Below are 20,738 nucleotides of genomic sequence, written 5' to 3'. Positions count from 1 at the left end.
ACACCCCACAACACAGCCTCCACAAAGCAGCAGGTGCAGAGCTTGTCAGATGCAGTCAGATGGGGCACAAATCACTGTGCTGTGTCTGGATGTCTGTGTCCCCCCTCAAGATGGCGGCATTAGGAGGTGGGGCTTTTGGGAGGTGATTAAGTCATGAGGGTGGAACCCTCATGAACGGGATTCATGCCCTTACAGAAGAGACCGCAGAGAGGGGACACAGAGAGAAGACTATGAACCAGGAAGTGGGATCTCGCCAGTGGGAATCTGCTGACACCTTGATCTTGGACCTCCAGCCTCCAAAGCTGTGAGAAAGTGAATTTCTGTTAAGTCACCAACCTGTAGTATTTTGTCACAGCACCCTAAATGGACTAAGACAATTGGGAAGGCTGCCTTGAGTGATTAGGAAGTTCCAGGGACATAGGATATCACTACACGAGAACTCCAGTTCTTCATGATGCTCTGAGCCGCACAAAAATAGATATAGATAGACAGATAGATAACTCTCTACTCTTCCATACGTCACGTACCGAAAAACCATCTGGGCTCCCATCAGAAATGAGCTTTTTATAAAAATTGATATGAGACCATCTACACTCATTGTCAGACCTTGTTATGAGCCAAGCTGTATCCCCTAAAATTCCTGTGTTGAAACCCTAACCCCCATCACCTCAGAACATGACTATTTGGAGATAGCACTTTTAAAGATGCAATTAAGACAAAATGAGGTCATTAGGGAGGCCCCTAATCCAATATGACGGGTGTCCTTATAAGACAGACACACACAGAACAAAGACCTTGTGAGGACACAATGAAAAGGCACCACCTACAAGCCAAGGAGAGACTCCTCAGAAGAAACCAAATCTGTAACACCCTAATCTGAGATTTCTAGCCTCCAGAATTGTGAGAAAGTCAATTTCTGGTAGGCCACCCAGTCTGTGGTATTTTGTTCGGGCAGCCTGAGCAAACTAAAACAGATTTCCAACTAAAGATGCTTTATCTGATTGAATACTACTATATTTAACAGAGAAATGTAGCTGATTAGGGCTCGGGTAAAAATCAGGATTCAGGGGCAGCCGGTTAGCTCAGTTGATTAGAGGGCGATGCTCTTAACACCACGGTTGCCAGTTCTATCCCTACATGGGCCACTGTGAGCTGCGTCCTCCACAATTAGATTGAAACAACTCCTTGACCTGGAGCTGATCGGTCCTGGAAAGACACACTGAAGAAAATAAATTAAAAAACAGTTAAAAAAAAAAAATCAGGATCCAGTTCAGGTTCATCGAGTTTCGAGGTGGAAGAGATCTTGGAGCTGATCGGTAAAGGGCCAGCACAGTTCACCTCCCGCTGGTCCCAGCTCCAGCCCATGTTCCCCCCATAGCATAGCATAGCACTCGTCTGAAATGCCACAATAAAGAGGGTCTGCTTTAAAAAGGAAGTGTCTGTAATTAAGCAGTAACGTTTTAGAAGCTAAAACATGTAACACCCAAGACCGCCTACTTCCCTTGCTATTCATGTCACTGGCTTCCTGGCCATTTTGTGAAACAGACGATTGAACAAAAGCAGCAAAAAAAGGGAGTTCATTTGGGACCATTTTTAAAAAAGAAGTGTTAGCAACAAGGTTTTAAATGTAGAATTTACTAATTTCTACTATCCTTCACTTCCACCATCAAAGTTGTAATCCAAGGTTTGGTACAAATGGTTGGGTTCGTAAAGGCTCAACATACACTGTTGATTAAAACTTACCTAAAAATAATCAGTGAAAGAGGATGGCTTGAAGTCTCAGATAAACCATTATGCAAATATTACCCTATTCATGTTGGTTTGCCAAAAACTGTAAAAGATACACTTTTCTCTAATACCGAAAAATTCTAAAAATGATACTGAAAGTTTAGCAAGTTTTTAAAATGGTACAATTAAAAGTTGTATATAGTTTGACAAACCAAGACCTTTCGGGGCTTAGTTTTCTCATTTGTCAAGAGTTGAGCTGGATGAGTCTTCTGTTGTATGGTTTTGTTTTCTAACCTGCAATCACCTACTTTAATTAGAAAACATCTTGACCTAACCTTTGTATACAATATTGCTTCTATTTCCATTATAAAGGTTTTTTCTTTTTTATTAATTCATCACTAATTTACTCACTGAATTCGTGTGTACATGCATGAGTCCAAGAAATCTAACCATCACTAAAGCCTTAAGAAAATTCTGTATTTACATCAACTCTTACCAGGTACCTCTGAATACAGAAGTAATCACTAACGCTGATAGAGGCTTGCTCCCTCCAGCACCTTCCCAAACCCTGATCTGGGTGCTAAAGTTGCCCACTGCCACCTGCCACTCAGACTCACTCCCCACCCATCAGCCAGAGGGGTTCTCCTAACAGGTAAGGCAGCCGTCACCTCGCCCCAAGCCTTCCTGGAGGTTACACGGCCTCCCCTCCCTCGCAGAACAAAACCACAGGATCTGCGCTGGCTACGTCTCCTCCCTCCCCAGCCACACCCTCCCCCTACTGTACCTTGGACACAGGCCGGTGGCCCAGATGGCCTCCCTGCCAGCTTGCTCACTGCATCTGGGCCTCAGCTCAAATCTCAAATGTCACATTATCAGAGAGCCATCTCTGTCTCAACCAGCACCCCAGCCTTGTCCCTCCCTACCCCACATCCCTGCATTAGTGTCCTCAGAGCACGCAGGACCCAAGAGAATATGTTTACTTGTTGTCTGTCTCCTGCCACCAAAGCCCTGCATTCCTTGAGAGCAGGAACTTTGCGTTCAATGCTGTGTCCCCAGCACCTAGTGTCCAGTACATCTTGGCTCCTCCACTGTATCAGTTAGCTAGGGCTCCCGTGACCAAGCACCACATATCGGGCAGCTTAAACACAGCAATGGATTCTCACAGCCCGGAGGCCAGCAGTCCGAGATCAAGGTGCCAGGAGGGTTGGTTCCTCCTGAGGCTGTGAGGAAGAAACGGCTGCAGGCTGCTCTTCTAGCTTCCGGCAGTTTGCTTGGGCCATCTTTGGCGCTCGTTGGTTTAAAACTGCATCCTGACCTCTGCCATCATCTTCACATGGCACCCTCCCCACCTGCATGTCTATGTCTGTGTCCACATTTCCCCTTTCTGTATGGACACCAGTCCTACTGGGGCAAGGCCCACCCTAAATGACTTCGTTTTAACTGGATTAGCTCTCAGGTGCTCTCTACGAATGCCACCTGTCATAGGCAGGGCTGAGGCAGGGACAGTGTCACCCACCCGTATTTTGCAAATTTTTCCAGGGGGCTGTTCTCACTCACTGCTTAATCACAGCAGCACAGCAGGAAGTTTGAGCAAAGAGGACACCGTAATGGGATTACATGGAATTGGGTACCAGCTGTAACAAAAGTTGTCTTTTTAAACTTTTATCCAATTGACTCATATCCACCTGCCTACGCACACCTAACAGAAGCCTCACACGAACCTGTCCCAAAGTGACCCCTGCTCTCCCTCAGAGCCGGCTCCACGCCAGTCTCCCCATTGCATCCCTGAGCCTTCTCAAGCTGAAAATCTGAGTCAGACTTGACTCCTCTTTTTCTTATATCCCACATCTAATCCACGAGCAAATCCTGTTAGCTACACCTTCGAAGTACATTCAGAATCTAAACCCTTCCCCACCGATGCACCTACATTATAGCAACAGCTCGTGCGTGGTCTCGGTTTCCACCTTGTCCGACGCCCGGCACAGCAGCTGGAAACGCCTCTGGCATGCCAGAAGGGAAGCCAGACCAGCTCCTCTGCTCAGCTCCCCCAGGGCTCCCAGCTACCTCAGTGGCCACTGCCACACTCGTTTGAAAGACCTACAAGGTTTGACATGCTCCCCACCCCTTGCCTCTGTGGCCACCTCACTGGCCTCAGACACACCAGAGCCTCTGTACTGCGGCAAAGGGCACCTTCTCAGCAAGGCCGTCCTTGACAACACCATTGAATGTCACAATGTCCCAATACTTGGTGTCCCTTCCCTTCTTTACTGTTCCCACAACATTCATCACTATCTAAGACCCCATGTTTTGCTTATCATCCAGCTTCCCCCTAAACCCCACCAGACTGTGGGTGGGGTCTTGTTTTGTCCTCTGCTGTACCGATACCTGGAACCACTATGGCATGTTGTAGGTGCTCAAATAATTATTGAATGAATGAACGGTCTATGTTTTAAAAGCTCCTTACAGGATCACAACTGTACTCAATAACCTGCATTTTAATTCCACTCCTGGTAGACACCCAAAAGAAGCAAAGATAGGTGTTCAAACAAAAACTTGTACACAAATGTTCACAGCAGTACTATTCACAACAGCCAAAAGGTGGAAATCCAAAAGTCATCAACTGATGCATGGATCAACAAAATGTGGTCTATCCACACTGTGGAATATTATTTGGCCATCAAAAGGAATGAAGTGCTTATACATGCCACCACGTGGATAAACTCTGAAAACATGAAAGAAACCAGACACTAAAGGCCATATATTGTATGACTCCATTTATATGAAATGTCCACAGACACAGAAGGTGTATCAGTGGTTGCCAGGGGCTGGGGAGGGTTTCCTTCTGGGGTGGTAAAAATGGTCTGGAACTGGACAGTGGCGATTCCCAACACTGTGAATGTACTGAAAGGCACTTACCTGTGCGCCAGAATGGGTAAGTGGTAAATTTCATGTTAGGTGAATTTTACCTCAACAGAAACATAATAAACTAAAAATTCCAGGAGAGTCAAGTACTAAAACAGTGAACCATCTAGAACTTGAATATGCCTAAATCCCATTCCAGCGCTTCTCCCTTTCCCCTAAAAAAGGAAGCCACCTTCCTGGAAGACAGTGAGTGTTCTCTTCAGCGTGAGAATTCCTGCATTAGAGCTTTAAAACCAAAGAACTCTCAAGCACTTATCTGCTCTTTGATTACGTTTGTCCATCCCAGCCAGCACGCAGCCATGACGTTCACATGCTTGCAAACATACCTTGCCAGGCAGCCGGCCGCATCCTGGCCACTCACTACCTGTCACCACCACCTCTGTCCCCTGTGCCTGACAGCCATCTGTGACAGCAGACAGCTGCTTTCTGGACTGCTGCCCAGGCACGGCTCTGTGGCCAGGCTGCTAGCATTCCCCACTCCCTCCCTCCCCCGCCTCGTTCCTTGAAGAGGGAAATGGAGAAATGAGGTTGGTTAGAGTCCCCCGGTGTCTGTGACCTGAGGAGTGGAGATCTGCAGAGTAGGATCTGGGCACCTCCCAAGTCCCACAGGGCATCTGGGCTCCACAATCAGGTATCCCAGCCAGGAGCCTTGGCCAGAGAGCAACAGGGCCGGGCACAGCCTCTTCGATCCCAGGTATCTTCTACCTACGGGTCACCGTGGTCCTCTGAGTGCTTGGGGTTTACTGTGTCATCCTCTTTCTGGGCACGATGGGAAAATACAATGGTCCCATCTATAGAGCCCAAGGTCAAACCTGCATGTGACTGGTTTTGGTCTTCCTAGGTCTGACTGCTTTTTCTTCGTCCAAACATAACAGAATCTCTGGCCAGATTTCACTATTTATGTCATCCTTTATTCTTCCAGGTGTTACCAATCAGCAGTAAAATGGTAAAAAAAAAAAAAAAAAAAATAGACCAAAAAAGAAAAAGCCATAAAAATCCTAAGCAGTACGTGAAGAACAATTAATCTTTGAATAACTGACTGGGCAATTTTATAATTTATCTTGTTTGGACCTAAATACCGTTGAGAAAAAGGCTATTCAAGTATATCTACACTATAATTCTATGCTCAGGGAAAAAAAGCTGGAAGGAGGTACCATGTTTCCCCCAAAATAAGACCTAGCCAGACCATCAACTCTAATGCGTTTTTTGGAGCAAAAATTAATATAAGACCCGGTCTTATTTTAAATACTATAAGTAGTATTTTATGTTTACAGTATAGTATATTTACTATAAGTACTTTACTTATAGTAAAATAAGACCGGGTCTTATATTAATTTTTGCTCCAAAAAACGCATTAGAGTTGATGGTCTGGCTAGGTCTTATTTTGGGGGAAACACAGTATGTATACTGATAGGCTAAAAGCAGGAAGCCTGGGTGACAGAATTGTGGGTGGTTTTTCTTATCTGCCTTTTCTCCTTGTTATAATCAGTACACGGTGTGATAGCAATAAGACAATTCCTTAAAATAATAAAAAGACAGTTGTGTTCCTGCCTCCACGCAATCCAAATACCTACGCCCCACATACCTTGTTGAGCTTGCCCAGTGAAGATATGAGATCGGCCCATTCACTCGAGGACTCAAAATTTCTTAAGGCCTTTTCGACCACTGAAGAGTAATTTCTGTATCTGTAGTCATTTAATAGTTCCTGTTCTTCTGGATCCATCTTACATTCTCGCAGCAGAGAAAGTATCTAAAAGCAAATCAAAAATAAACAAATGAGGCAGCTACTCAAGGGCACAAATCACTCCCAGCCCAGAGCTAGAGGACACGCATCCACAAACACTACAGCGCACAAAGTCACCTGGCGATCCAATGCAAATATTTAGCAAGGCTTCTGGGCCAGGTGCCATGGTAGATAAAAGATAAACAGTTCAACCCTCCTGGATTCTGAGCGAGACCAGTGGACAGAGCAGGAAGAAGCAAAAATGCTAGGGTTCCACCTAATTGAAAAAATTAACTCTAGGAGTGAAACAAAGCAGCTAACTATGCATTGTTGCCAATTGGTCATTCTGAAAGCAAATGGCTCCTCCCATCATAGGGCATTTATAAAACCTAAGCAGTACTCTTAACTGGAATAACCTATTTAGCAAACCCCTCGTCTACAACTAGGATAGAGGATTGGAAATATTCTAGACGAAAATCTGGTGGGGAGAAAAACAGTTAAAAAACATAAGGATGATATAGTGTCTGACAGCAGTGTTGTCAGAAATCCACCAGGTGCCTGTTCGGTTCCCAAGCTCCAGTCACCCACCAGGTCCCCGCCAGGTGCTGCCCTGATGGCTTTAAGCCTGAGTGCAGAGTCTGGATGTAGGGTGGGTATGCCAGGGCCCAAGCAATCATCATTTTATTCTTCTTGCCCTTGTATATTCTTTGATGGATTATTTTATTTATTCCTGTGGCTAGATGGATTCATTATATGTGAACCAACGCATGTACTGCAAAGCCTGAGATATAGATGGTCTAATCCCAATTCCAACAGCAACTATTTCCCTTTATTTTAATCCTCAATGTGACAAAAGGAAACAAAGAACATGGACTGTTGCACTGATCTGATGTGAAAACACACATTCATTTATATGTTATAATGTATACAATACACATGCATGCTTATCTCAAGTTTTGTTTTTATTCCTTCCTTAAAAAAAAGAAAATCTCAAGGTCAACCCACCAGTCTATTCAAACAAATTACAACTTTGAAAACTACTCTATAAGATATGGACATGGTGGCATTCCTTGGCACCAAGCCTTGGATCCTTTCTTGCTCTCTTTATCCTCGGTGATCTCCCCATTTCCGTAACTTACAAATACCATTTCATGCTAATGACCTATGGATTTATAACACCTGCCCAAACCACCCTGAGGTCCAGATTCATGCAAATATCTATTTGACTGTGGCACAGGTGTCTCAATAAATCCAAATTCCTCACCCACTCATCCCGTGGTCTACAAGGCTCCACCTACCGACTTATTCTACCACAAAGCCTTGGCTCATGCTGGGCCTCTTTGCAAAAATATAGCGTACTATGTATATGCACCCACCCCATAAGACTGGCTACTCATTCTTGGGAAAGCCTGCCCTTTTTCTGAAATAGCCTTCACACTTTTGGAAAATATTAAGGATGGTAACGAGAGGTGGTAGTTTTTCTATTTTGTGAAGTAAGAAGTTAGTACAGCCAAATAGTCCACAACTTTTTTCCCCCCTAGGAAATTTACAAGTCTGAAATCCAGCATCTCTGAGCCACTAAAATACTCCATACATATAGCCTGTTCACTGTATTAAGTGTGTAAGGACGGGGAAAAGAAACATGAAAAAGACAGGGTCCCACTCTCACAGCTCATAACCTAATGAAAGAGGAAACACCTAAATACATCATTTCAATTTAACGCTGCACACAGTGACGGAGGGTGGACTGAAACAACAGGGTGACACGGGCAACAGGAAAGGACAGAGGAAGGCTAACTACCAGCAGAGGAGTCCTTAAAGTCCCCAGGTGCTGTCAGCCAGTTAGCAGGAGAGCCTTGTCAGCGATACCATGTGTTTAGGATGTGGGTGGCAACCACGGCACCACTGCTCCTGGCAGGGAGGGTACTGGCCACGTAAGGGCAGGTAAGTGGGGCAGTTTAATATGGGGCTGGCTATACGAAGAAAGGACTATTTGGTGAAACGACGAGCACAGGTAAGAAGTTTGGAAACAGTCATTCAAGCAAGCTCCTCTCTTTCAAAATACAGGGCATTCGATACTACACTAAGGAAGTCTTCTGGGTGTGCTTGGTAAATACATCATTTGTGCATGCACTTATCTCATGCGACACACAAGAGTCCTGTGAAATGGCTATCACTGGACTCCAGAGGAGGACAGTGGGATTCAGGCCCTCCAGAAAATTGCTGGGGTCACACAGGGAGCAACTGGCAGAATGAGGATTCCAGCTCTAGTCAGCGTGGTGCCACAGAGCTTCCACTACAATATGCTACAGGTAAACTGAATAGTTCAGCCCTTAACTAGCCCTTTTGACAACGATCTGGCCATCTATCCTGAATGCCTGTTCTGTGAGAGACTCAGTAGCTCAGTAAAACTGATAAAAGTTCTACAGCCTACTAACCATTAGACAAAGTAATCCCTTAAACAAGTCTATCTGACCAGATGTATCCACCTGAAAATCGAAAATGTCAGCAGGAAATCTCTCTCCTTAAACATTCTTAATTTCTTAGAAAAACAAATTCAAATTAAAAAATCAACTGCTAGATCCCAGAGAAGTTAATTGTGAAATGTTTACATGAAGGAAGGTTTCTGAGTTAAATGAAAAAGAAGACAGTGAAAAATAACAGCCACCCTCCCACAAGCAAGAACACTTGTCAATAGATAATGACCCTTAGTCTACAGCACAGAAAACATTCGTCTGCCGTTGGTTAATTGGTTTAGTCAACTCTAGGGCACATTATCTTGAATTTGATCTTTCAGAGTGATAATTAAATTGTGGGAAATTTCAAGACACTAATGGGAGGAGGCTTTGGGGGAAGGGGAGGGCCTCCATCTCCTTACGAAAAATATCCTACAAAGGTTTTCCCAAGTGTAGGGCAGCTGTCCCAGGTTAGCGAAACACCTGCGGGTAGTCTCCATAAGCAGGTGCACTACGAGCTGCTCAAGGGCCATCTACGCCAGCAGCACCCGGCAATCCTGCCAGACGCAGGGCGCGCGCAATGCGGCTCGGATCCCTTCTCCTGGGGACAATCTGGGAGACTCTGAGTTCTCCCCTTCAGGAAAACCCTCATTTTATAAAGATTTGGGTCTCTAGCCCTCCTCCCCGACTGGGACAGCACAAACAAAGGCACAGCTTCTCCTCCGTCAGCCGGCCGAGGTGAGGGACGGATGGGCCATAACCCACCTGACCTCCATCTGCTGGACTAGAGGCCACGAGGGGCCGGCAAAGGCGTGGCCGCACTTCCCTCACTAACCGGAGCCAGGAAACCTGGGAGGAGACCCTGCCCAGCCTCCCGGGCTGCCCCAAGGGAGTCTCGGGCCGGAGTTCACGCCCACGCGCGGCCTCGCTACAACAGCCCCCGCACTGCAGCAATGCGGGCTGAGCCGCACTCGGAGGAGCCACCTACACTTCGGGACCGCCCCCACCGCGCCGCCGGAACCCTGCGCAGCCTAGCGAGGTCGCACGAGCCGCTTCGACGCTCGCGGGCCCGCCGCAGACGTCCCGGCTCCTCTGGCTCCTCCGGCACTGCCCGGCGGCCGAGGGCGCGGGCCCGACTTACCCGCGGCAGCGGCGGCGGCCTTTCTCGGGGACGCGCCCGCGTACCTAGGAGCCCGCTGGGCTGCGGCAGGCAGAGCCGGCGGCTGCTGCGGCTCGGCCACGAGCCGGGACCGCGGAAAAGGCGGCGCGCCCGAGCCTTTGCAGCCCCTGCTCCAGGGAGAGGGCGGGTGCGATAGGCGGGCCCTCGGCGCACGGGGGCGGGGACAGGGCGTGCCCTTGGCAAGTGGGGGCGGGGCAAGGGAAGAGGTTCTCGGCAAGAGGGGCGGGGCTGGGAGGAGGGCCCTCGGTAGGCGATGCCAGGGGCGAAGGGCGGGTCCTCGGTGCGTGGGGCAGGACAAAGGGCGTATACTCGACGCTTGGGGCAGGGCAGGGAGGCGGGCGCTGGGCCTGGGGGCGGACCAGGAGGCGGTACCTCGGCGTGTGGCGGGGACCGGAAGGCGGGTCCTCAGCGTGAGGGGGCGGTTCCTGTGCGCAGACTGCAGAACTCTGGGCTCTTTCCCCTATTTTTGCACAGTTTTCCCGCCCCTCGGTGGATGTCGCTGTCAGCCTCAACAACTAGCTCCTGCCCTCCCCGCGGGACTGCTCCCCGAAGGCCTCGAAGGCCTCGCACAGGTGGGCAGGATGGCTCCGTCCCTCACCTGGAAGTCCCCCGACACATGCAGAGAAAGAGGACGTCGGTCAGTGAATCAGCCTACCTGAGAGGAGCTTTAGAGTTACAGACAATAGAACCGTGGGGCTCGAGAAAGGTGGGGCTCATGGCACCTGGCTCAGCCCATCCTTTCCATCGGGACCACATCCAAACCCTCGGGGAGGAGGCGAGCCGCAGGAGGCTCCGGGACCGTGGTTAAGGTGCCTTGTCCTACAGGCCACCCCTGTTCGGCATCAGAAGAGGTGAAGGAATTCATGCCTGAAATGAGCTTTGCTTCGTTAAGTACTCTGGCTCAGAAAGGACACCTCACGCCAATTCTAAAGAGCATGAATATTTACTGATAAACTCACTCCCCTTTCTGTCATTCTCATGAGCCTTCGGACCTGGACAGTTCAGACGCACCCAACCTGGCCTGACAGCTGCGGGGCGAGAGGCACCTTGAATGATAGGAATTGGGCGGAGTTCACCTGAGAATCCTGACTGCACCAGCTGGGGCTCCCAGCCAGCCAGCCAAAGCAGTGCCACCTGTTGAATGAGGTTATAATTTCTGCAGAGGCCGCTGCCCACTTAACCCCTGAAGGTACTTTAGGAATTTTTAGATCTAGGCTGAGGCTTCCCAGGGCAAGGCAGCCATGAAAGTTTGGAGGATGGGGTGAGAGTGGGATGTCCATGAACACTTTAAAATTGTACAGAACATCTTGTGTACGTGTAAGTTTCTGGAGAAAGGGTATATGCTTCGTGTCAGATTTCCGAGGCGACCTAACCTCCCTCAGATCACCAAGAATATTTTAATAGTTTGGGTTGCTGGACCTCTGACCTAGCCACCTCCATGTCTACTTGGCATATACCAAGTGCCTCAGCTGTTAATCCTCTAGTGGTCAGTTTGGGGCATTTTCTTAAAGTGGAAGCAGAGGAAAACTACAGGATTGAGTTCGCAAGAAAAAGGATTAATGCCATTAAAAGTCATTCCTAATAAAGATATGATAAACTCCAGTTTTTGTTGTATGCCAACAAAAACAGTTGGCATACAGTGAGTGGTTTTGTTTTATTTTGTTTCAGGTTCCTCAAATTTTAGCCACACTCCACACTGTATTGAACTAATAAGAGATGAAAGAACTGCTTGTACTCACCATTGAAAAAGAGAACCAGTCTATTTGTGTCAAAACCACCAGGTATAACTTTGTCCTAATACATTTATATAAAATATTACACATGCCTTGTATTTATGTCAACTAGCTCCAAAGAACTCCAGGTGTGTGGGAGGGTCATTAAAATGAATTGACAAATTCCAGTTGTAGTTATACTTGGGTTTTTGGCTTGTGGGAGGTGGGTGACCCAGCTCTGGTGTTGTTCAAAGGTCAACTGTACTGTGAACTCTTGAAAGACCGACTCCATTTATAATCAGGATTGACAGTAAATGTACAGCATTAATATTTGAAAGTTTATTCCTACAAGAAATCGGTCTTGGGTCACATTGGCTTGTCACACTTAAAAGTCTCCTTAGCTCTGTTCATCTGTTTAAGACATGTAGATAGAGTGGGTTCCTTACATAATGACCCTCAAACTAATCAGGGCTTTTCAAATTTAATTGAAATCAGAACTTTAATTCTTACCTCTTCTGATCATGATAAAGAAGGCATTCTCTGGCTCAGGCTGGCCCACCTATTAGAGAGACTGGCCAGGTAAACATTCTGAGTATCTGTGTGCAGACATCGGTGACCTTCCAAGCCTGTCCCTTCTAAACTCGACTGTACTCCACCCATTAGACAGAGGTCCTGTGTAGTTCTGTATTTGATGCTGTGCTCACTTGTGGTTGACTTGCAGTAACAAGTAAACCTCCGTCAGGATCGTCATTATCACCTGTTTCACCTCTACACCACATCACTCTTCAGCTTCTTGGTCTGTCACAATCCTTGTTGCAGTTCAGTAGGTGAGGGAGAAGTCCAAAGCCAGGTTTGAAGCTGATACTGTATGTGAGTTGACCACACCTGCGCCAATCTAGCAAAGTGTATCACAGAAAAGCCGATGTGGATGGGATCGTTGGCTCCCCCTGGTGTCTGAAACACACATCGCATGGGGTAATCCCCCTTTAAGCCATATTTCATTAATCTACTTTATGGAAAAGTTCACCGAGGCTAACATGGGGATCTATGACCACGTGGCTTACAGATCACCCAGATTCAGTGTATCATCTCCCTTAACCTTTTCACTGAGTTAATTGATTTCAAGTTTGTTCTCCAAAATGTGTCAAAAATCCACAGGAAATAATTACAGTATTTACATTTTTAAGTAAATACAGTTAAGGTGCTGCATTTTATTAAAATAAATGATTAAAGAATAAAAATTTCCTATTGTTATTCATTCTTGAAAAACACAAAAATATAGAAAAATGTACATCTGCTTCCCTACACTTCCTTTTTGGAACACTGAGCTCGTGGGTAAAGTTGAATGCCGCAGTCAGCGGCATGGAAATATCATTTGACTAGAGATGAACGTCACAGCGAAAATGTTAATGTTTACACCAAGGGAGTTACCCGTGATCTCTAGATTTGTAATAGTGACGCTGGATATGACAAGCACCCAGTGCCACGAAAAGCCAAGAAACTCTACTGTCAGACAGTCCTGGATATGGTCCTGGCCTGTGACTCAGGTGTGTGACCTTGGGCAAATTAATCAACCTCTCCAAGCCTTTATTTCCTCATTTGAAAAATGACATCAATACTTACCTCAAAGGACTGTTCTGAGAATTATGCAAACAGTGTCGGGAAAGGTATTAAGTGTGACATATGGCCTAGTATGCCATGGGCTCTCAATTCAGGATGTTTTTTTTCTTTTTTCCTTCTGAGTCCAAGCCTAATTTTTTTTTTACTACTGCAAACCATGAAACATTTTAATGCACTTTTATTAGACTCCTTTTGGTTGCAAGAAACAACAATCCCGTTCAAATTAGCTGAAGAAAAATTTTCTTTTAAGGATACAGAGAAATCTTGGAGCATCTCTTAGAACCAGGGATCTCAGGAATGGTCTGAGGCCATGGAAGGGACACCACCGTGGGGAGGGGGCTGTCTCTCTTTGGGCCACTCTGTAAGGGCTTCTTTTGAGAGTCCTTTGCCTCCTCCCCTGGCGATGCTGGCTCCCTCTGCTCCTTGGACCACATAGGGTGGGGCGGGGCTGCTCACAGTAACAGCTCAGAGCTTACCCTGTCCGTCTAGCTGGTCCTCCTCTTTAGAGGAAGGGCCTAGAGCAGCAGGAGTCAACTGAGGCTGCTGCAGCCGCAAACACGGGGAAGAGGCAGGGAGAAGGGGGCCAGGAGATAATTCTTGAGAAGAGGCTGCTGGGCAGGCCATCCAATCAGGGCCCCCTAGGACCTTCCATAAAAATGAGACATGCCGTTCAGATCAGCAGTTTGCAATTAAGGGTCTTCTAAGTGGGCTACATGCAGATCCAAAAATGTCAAGGTGGGATTTGGCTCGAGACAAAGGGAGAATACAAGGGATTAACTTGTTTCCTTGCACATTTCCTGTCTGAGTCCATCAGGCAGAGCTCAAAAGTGCTCCACGGTCCCCCCACTACTGCCCATCATTGGCAGGACTCTGGAGGCTGGCTGCAGAGGGAGGCCAGAATATGAAAGGGGTTCAGGAAATTGATCGAGAGCCATTAAAATGATTTTAGAGCAAGATAAGATGTCATGAAAATGTCTTAGGAGTTATGGTCTGAGATGAATATAAGAGCATGCTGAATTTCATCAGGCAATATAGAGATGGCTGAAGGAAATGAAATGCTAGCTGGGTGGGATTCAGACTTCCAAGTACCCAAAGTGGATGGAAAAGTGAGGTGAGGATTGAGAGAGCTAGTCTGGCATTTTGCCATGCTGCCACTGTACGTTGGAGAGTCAAGAAAAATAAATACCTTGAACCCTGTAATAAACCAGAAATAAGAGAGTCACCTGTGTAGTCCTGGTTCCCCAAATAAATGAAACCTTGAGCATCTCTATACTGATTCCCAAATGGAAAAGAGCATTTTCCCTTATTTCGGCAATGCTGTCATCAGGAGATGTGATTTTGTGCTCATAATCAAGTGACAATGTTGCTGTTGCCACTGTGAGCAGCCCCTCACAAACCAGGTACATGTGTGGCTTCTTTCTTTTGGATTTTGTCCATGGTGCACCTGTTGTATTTTTGTTGGCGTTTAGCTAGCCGTTTCAGCAGAGGTCTTGATTCCATTGCAAACTTTCTTCAAAAGTATATTTCTTCTCTTTCGCAAGATCCTTTGGTCTCCAAGTGTTTTTTTCTACAGGGTATAACCAGAACCTAGGAGGCTGTTTGGAAAACCAATCCCACTAGAAAGCAGTGAAAGTGGAATTGCCTGCTGTCGGAGAGACAACAAAAGGGGCTGGGGAGGCATCAGAAGAATCACCCTGGACTGTAGCTCAGAGGGCAGCGGGAACAGGTTAAGGAGAAGACGTCTGCATATATCGGAGCAAAGAGATGGTGGTCTAGACAAAGTTGCTCGTGCATGAACAAAATGGAAGAAGTGGCAGGGCAGCCTTGCAAACAATCTGGGAAGGACACAGAATGCAAAACCTAAAAGAAAAACCCATTTGGAAGAAATAATACCCCAGAAAAAAAAAATGACATTCCTCCCGAGTCCTTCAAACTACATATACTACTTCCTAAGTATGAGACCAATTAAAATGTACTCAAATATAATAAAACAGATTGAGATACAGAGCAGGGTTGCAAAGTTAAGGAAACATCATCATCAGTCATCATCTTTACAGAGTCAACAACCTAGAAACGGCAGACAGCTGGAAAATGGCTGAGACCGCTCCACAGCCCTGAGACCTCCATCAGACCAGTGGCTCTCAAAGTGCTGTCCCAGCGCCACCAGCACCTGTGAACTTTTAGAAATACACCGTCTTGGGCCCAACTCTGGGCAATGTTTTAACATGCCCTCCAGGTGATTCTGATACCCTCTCACCCTTAAGAACCACAGGACTAGGTTCTTCCTCTCAGGCTAAAGAGATCGGGCACAGAAAAATCACTCAGCTGGATCCCAGAACTAGACACTGTGGGGACAGAGCAAGGAGTGCAGTTTCCAGACTCTCAGCATCACGTGGAAAGGTGCTCACTCGGGTGGTAGTTGGCCGTCAGCTGTAACCAGTGGGCCAGTGGCCACTGGTCTAACTGCAGTGGCTACACTAGCGGAAAAGGGGGGCTAGCAAGAAGATGGTGGCTGAGCTAGCAAGCGCAGATTGCAGTTAGCACGGCGGATTGCAGCTAGCAAGTGAGGTTGGTTCACAGAGAGAAGTGGACGTCGGGTTGCAGATAGTGTGGCTCCTGTTTCCTGTGTCTCCAACCCAGCCGCCAGCGAGAATATAGAATATGACTCCCCTATCTATGGCTCCGTGGGTGTTCCTTTTTGGCCTCACTGTATCCTGCGTTCTAATGTGGGGAGTGGGAGCTGAGACCCCGCAGGCCGCCCTGCATGACTACTTCTCATTGGGAGATCCTAACGGACACTCCTGAAGGACAGAAACTGATCAGACTATAGCACCATTCATTCCACAAATGTTTATTAATCAGTAGGCCCAAAAAAGACATTCACCAATGTGTGACCACTTTGTCATGGACTAGCTGGCCGTGAGGTTCGGTGGCATCGGGAGGCAGGAGGGCCAAGTACACAGGGGTGTCAGCCCCCTCCTCTAGAGTCCTGCAGCCGGAAGCCCCAGCCATGTCTGTCTTCACCCAGCCAGGGCAGCATGCATTGAGCAGAATCCTGTCCGCTTTTCTCTTCTCATCCAGACGTCGGGCCAGGATTCTCGATAAAACTGTGACCCCCAACTTGGACACCCCGTACGCCGAGTTAGGCCAGCCTTCCCTCTCATGCACTTCATTTTTTGTATCCTCCACAAACTTTTTCATGAGGTCCACCAGGTCCTCCTCTGTAAGTGTCTCACATCGAAATTTCTCCTGCAGATTTTCGCTGCAGTTTTCAAGAGCATTTGTACCCACGCGACTACTGATATTCACCACTCTGCCTGAAACAGAATAATAAATAATATGGAAACGTGACAAATAAACAATTGGTTGACTATACCAAATATGCGATTAAGTCATGGTGCAGGTTTAATTGCTGATTGGAAAAAAGGACTCTAGAAGGTACCAGTGCGGTTTAACATTTTAGGTGAGGAGATCTGTAGTAGAATCTCACCAGGTAGGTTATAAAACACCCCCCTACACACACATACACACCCCTGGGTGCTTCAGAGCCTGCTTTCCTAGGGCTCTGAATAGGGCCAGAGGAGGCCATCTCTATCCCTGACTGCCAAAATCAGGGTCAAGTTATGCCTTGGGGAACGACCCGTGTCTGTCTTTCACGATGGATACTTCCTTCCACGCGTTCAGTTGTTTGATGCTCCAACCTGGTTTTGATTTTCCTTATTTTTTAAAGCAAACATTAATACCTAATAAAGTACTAAATGAATTATTCATATTAACAATAATTCACAGCTACTAAAGAGGCAATTCTATCCATGAACACAAATATGCAGGCCAAAACCACAAAATAATTTGAAGGGGCGGCCGGATGGCTCAGTTGGTTAGAGCACGAGCTCTTAACAACAAAGTTGCTGGTTCGATTCCTGCATGGGATGGTGGGTTGCACCCTCTGCAACTAAAGATTGAAAACGGCGACTGGACTTGGAGCTGAGCTGCGCTCTCCACAACTAGATTGAAGGACAACGACTTGACTTGAGGCTGATGGGCCCTGGAAAAACACAGTTCCCCAATATTCCCCAATTAAAAAAAAAAAATTGAAAAAAAACCCCACCACACCACATTTCTAATATGAACCACAGAGTTGTTTTTCCTAAGAATCACAGTTGACTTCTTGGGAAAGAACTCCTCAGGGAAGCAAGTCTTCTCTTCCCTCTCCCAGCATAGTTGTAATTTACACTCATGATTCTTTGTCAATAACGGTCTCCCCTGCTAGACCCTGTCCACCGTATACTCAGAACCCAGAGTAATGCCTGGGTTATGGTAGGCACTCAACAAATATTTGTGAAAAAGTAAGAAAAGTTATCTGTTGAATCCTTGGAAGTGTATGCAAGATATTACCTAATAAAGAAACATTTCTTTGATATGTCCTGAATCAGTTTGACAAAGCTTGGTATGAGAAGAAAGGAATACAGGGGAAATCATAATAATGCTAGAACAGATACTACCCCCCCCCAAACCCCCAGATGAGCTGGGTGTGGCCCTGTCACTGCGGGGAGCTGGAGGAGGACTCACTGAGATTGCAAAAGGCATGAGGCCTTTTTTGGGACTTGCAACATCTTATACTGTTCTAGGGTTGAGTTCATGACATGGGGCCCAAAAGCATAGCATGTGTCACACATATCTTTTAAAGCTAAATGTTTGGGTGAGGAGCCAGATACAGTACTATGAGAAAATAATGCAGGTTTCTATTTTCCCCCCTACAGAGAAATAGCACCTCTGGGTGATTGATGTGGGACAGCCCCATGGCCCACTCCTTGTGGAGGGATGAAATCGGACAATCCACACACTGGACTTACCGTGAGGCTTTATTATTGGCAGTAATTCGGTGCAGACATTTCTTGTGGCAAAAAAGTTTGTCTTCAGTGTCACCTCAGCTTGAATGTCAAAGGGCGTGGGATCGTCAGCTTTGGAAAAGGAAAGGAAACAAAGACAAACTCAGGCATTGCCCCCTGAAATTCAGATGACAAAGTGGATCTCATCTCTAATTAAAGGAAAAACAAACTAACTTTACAATTTCTAAGTCACTAGGCTGGTGATTCTCAAACCGTGTATCTGAATCACCTGCAGGGCCTGTTAAAACACAGCTTTGTGGGCGGCACCCTCAGCGGTAGGAGCGAGAATGTCTGGGGGTGGGGCTCCAGCATTTGCCCTCCTAACGAGTCCTCAGGTGACGCCACTGCTACTGGTCTGCCAGCCACACTTGGAGAACCCTTGACTTTGATCACGGCTTCTCAAACTTGAAGGGGCACAGGGGGCCCCGAGATTCTGTTAAGATGCCCGTTCTAATTCAGCCGGGGTCGGGTGAGGCCTGAAGTCCTGTGATTCCAGCGAGTGCCCGGGTTGCACATGCCGCTGGTCCAGTGCCCACACTGAGGGGCAAGGCTTCCAGCGCACCTGTTCCCCCAGGTGTCGTCCCAGGTATTTATGCACCAATCCCTCAGCCGTTGGCCCCAGGGGGTGTCAGCCACTTCCCACCTGCACTTCCCAGGAAGCGCACAGACTGAGGCGCAGGTTGTGGCTGCACAGCGATGGTGAGCTCCCAGGACCGGGGATGAGGACTTGTTTCACACTGTACGAGGAGTTCGTTTTACTCCGTTTTGCCTCTAGGTTTTTCTTCCCCACTAAGTTGTAAGTGAGGCTGGCCTGTTTACTTCTTTCTACCGGCAGCGCATGACAGTTCAATAGGTTTCTTAAAAGCGTAATAGAGTAAGGAATCTTGACTCCCTCCCGCGCCCCCAAAGTAGCAAAGATGCTACTTCAACCCGCACTTATGTGTTTGATAACAAACACCAGTTCCCCGGGGGGAGGGAACAGGCTCGCTTCCTTTTTGCTGGAGCCTATCAAAGTTCTCCGTGAAACCAAGTCTCCAGTCCATTAAATGTGCAAGTGCGCGCTAATCGGGTCTCGGCGATGCATTTCCTGTCCGGGGCAGATGGCTCTCGGCATCTATGAATGCGCTCTTTGAAGGAAAGCGAAAGCCCAAAGTGAGCTTGGAGATCCTTGGCAAGAAAAATGTTTCTTGCATTAGACAAAAAGCTGAAGAGCTTAGCAGGGCGTTGCCCCCTCCCAAGAGGCCGGTTCACTTGCAAAACGCAGCAGCCGGCAGTTCGGGGAGAGCCCGGGGCGGCGCACAGGCCGGCACAGGCCGGCGGGTGGGCAGGCGGGCGTGGCAAGCTGTGCCCGGTGTCCCGGCCCGCCTGGAGCTGAGCGAACCGCTCCAGCGACTCCGCAGAAGCGAGAACAGAAGGCATCCTGGGGGGCGCGTGTTGTGCTCCCCCGTCACTCAAGTGGATGTATGGGGGCGCCTGCAGCTCGCTGCCCCGCACCCACGGAGACCCCAGGGACCTCCCGCTCCCGCACCTACTCTTGAAGGCGATGCCCGCGTTGTTGACCAGCACGTTGAGGCCCCCGTACTCCTTGAGCAGGAAGTCGCGCAGGGCGCGGATGCTCTGCAGGTCGTCGATGTCCAGCTGGTGGAAGCGCGGGCTCAGGCCCTCGGCCTGCAGCTGCTGCACGGCCGCCCGGCCCCGCGCCGCGTCCCGCGCCGTGAGCACCACGTCCCCGGAGAACTGCCGGCACAGTTCCCGTGCGATGGCGAAGCCGATGCCCTTGTTGGCTCCGGTCACCAGCGCCACGCGGCTGCAGGACGACATGGCTGGGTGGGTGGGTGGCGCGCGGGGCACTCGCGAGGACAGCAGACGGGGCTGGGGACCACGGGGGGAGTGGCACCTGCTTTGGATACCTGGCCACGGCCAAAGAAGCCGCACAGAACTGAGTTCTGGCATCCAGTGCTGCGACTTCTAGAGAACGAGGTCCCCGAGCCTCAGCCCCTCCCTCCGAGGAGGGGCCTTCTGTTCCCGAGGTTTCGTAACACCCCACTCCCGGGTCCGCCCCCTCCCCGAGCGGCATCCTCTCTGGAGCCTCCTCTGAGCCAAGCGGTGGTCTGCTGGGTGGAGCGGCTGTCGTTCTCCGAAAGCAAAACCGGACGGTGATGGGTCGATAGGGTCTAGATATTCATGGCATTGAAGAAACTATTTTAGGAGAACCCCAAGTGGAGAAAAACAAGTGCTGAGTAACTTTCTTGGGCATGCGCCCGTCATCCCCTGTAAAAGGAGAATGTTTGCTTTTTCCTTAAAATCCATTGAAATTATTTAGATATGGTTAACTGCTTCTGAGGACGTAGATCCCCCTTTCTTGCTTAAGAGAAACTCAAGAGAGAGAATTAGAGCAAAAAGGTCCTATGAGTAGATGTCCAGCTGTGCGCAGGGTACATCGCTCTGTGGGATTCCCAGTGTGTTCCCAAGTGGGAGGGAATGTTTATGAAGCTCTAACCGTGGGCC

At 48.0% G+C, this 20,738-nt stretch overlaps 2 protein-coding genes across 2 annotated transcripts in view; both read right to left on the bottom strand.

The window, feature by feature from the left end:
* The window catches only part of DOP1B (DOP1 leucine zipper like protein B), a 96,376-nt gene extending 86,242 nt beyond the window's left edge, over window positions 1-10,134 (bottom strand). The window contains 2 exon segments of the mRNA XM_033125078.1: window positions 6,236-6,400; window positions 9,971-10,134. Of these exon segments, the coding sequence (XP_032980969.1) occupies window positions 6,236-6,373 (138 nt within the window). The 5' untranslated portion in view covers window positions 6,374-6,400; window positions 9,971-10,134.
* Window positions 10,135-16,176: 6,042 nt separating this feature from the next.
* On the bottom strand, window positions 16,177-20,251 carry LOC117033756 (carbonyl reductase [NADPH] 3). Its single transcript, XM_033126030.1, has 3 exons — window positions 19,763-20,251; window positions 18,195-18,302; window positions 16,177-16,658 (listed from the first exon to the last, which is right to left on the bottom strand). The coding sequence occupies exons 1-3, from the start codon at window positions 20,181-20,183 to the stop codon at window positions 16,222-16,224; spliced, it is 966 nt and encodes a 321-aa protein (XP_032981921.1). The 5' UTR covers window positions 20,184-20,251; the 3' UTR covers window positions 16,177-16,221.
* Window positions 20,252-20,738: the final 487 nt, after the last annotated feature.

The sequence above is a fragment of the Rhinolophus ferrumequinum genome, chromosome 2 (assembly GCF_004115265.2).
Source record: "Rhinolophus ferrumequinum isolate MPI-CBG mRhiFer1 chromosome 2, mRhiFer1_v1.p, whole genome shotgun sequence".
NCBI lineage: Eukaryota > Metazoa > Chordata > Mammalia > Chiroptera > Rhinolophidae > Rhinolophus > Rhinolophus ferrumequinum.
Note: the sequence above shows the minus strand (reverse complement) of the source record. Positions and strands in the feature narration are given on the sequence as shown.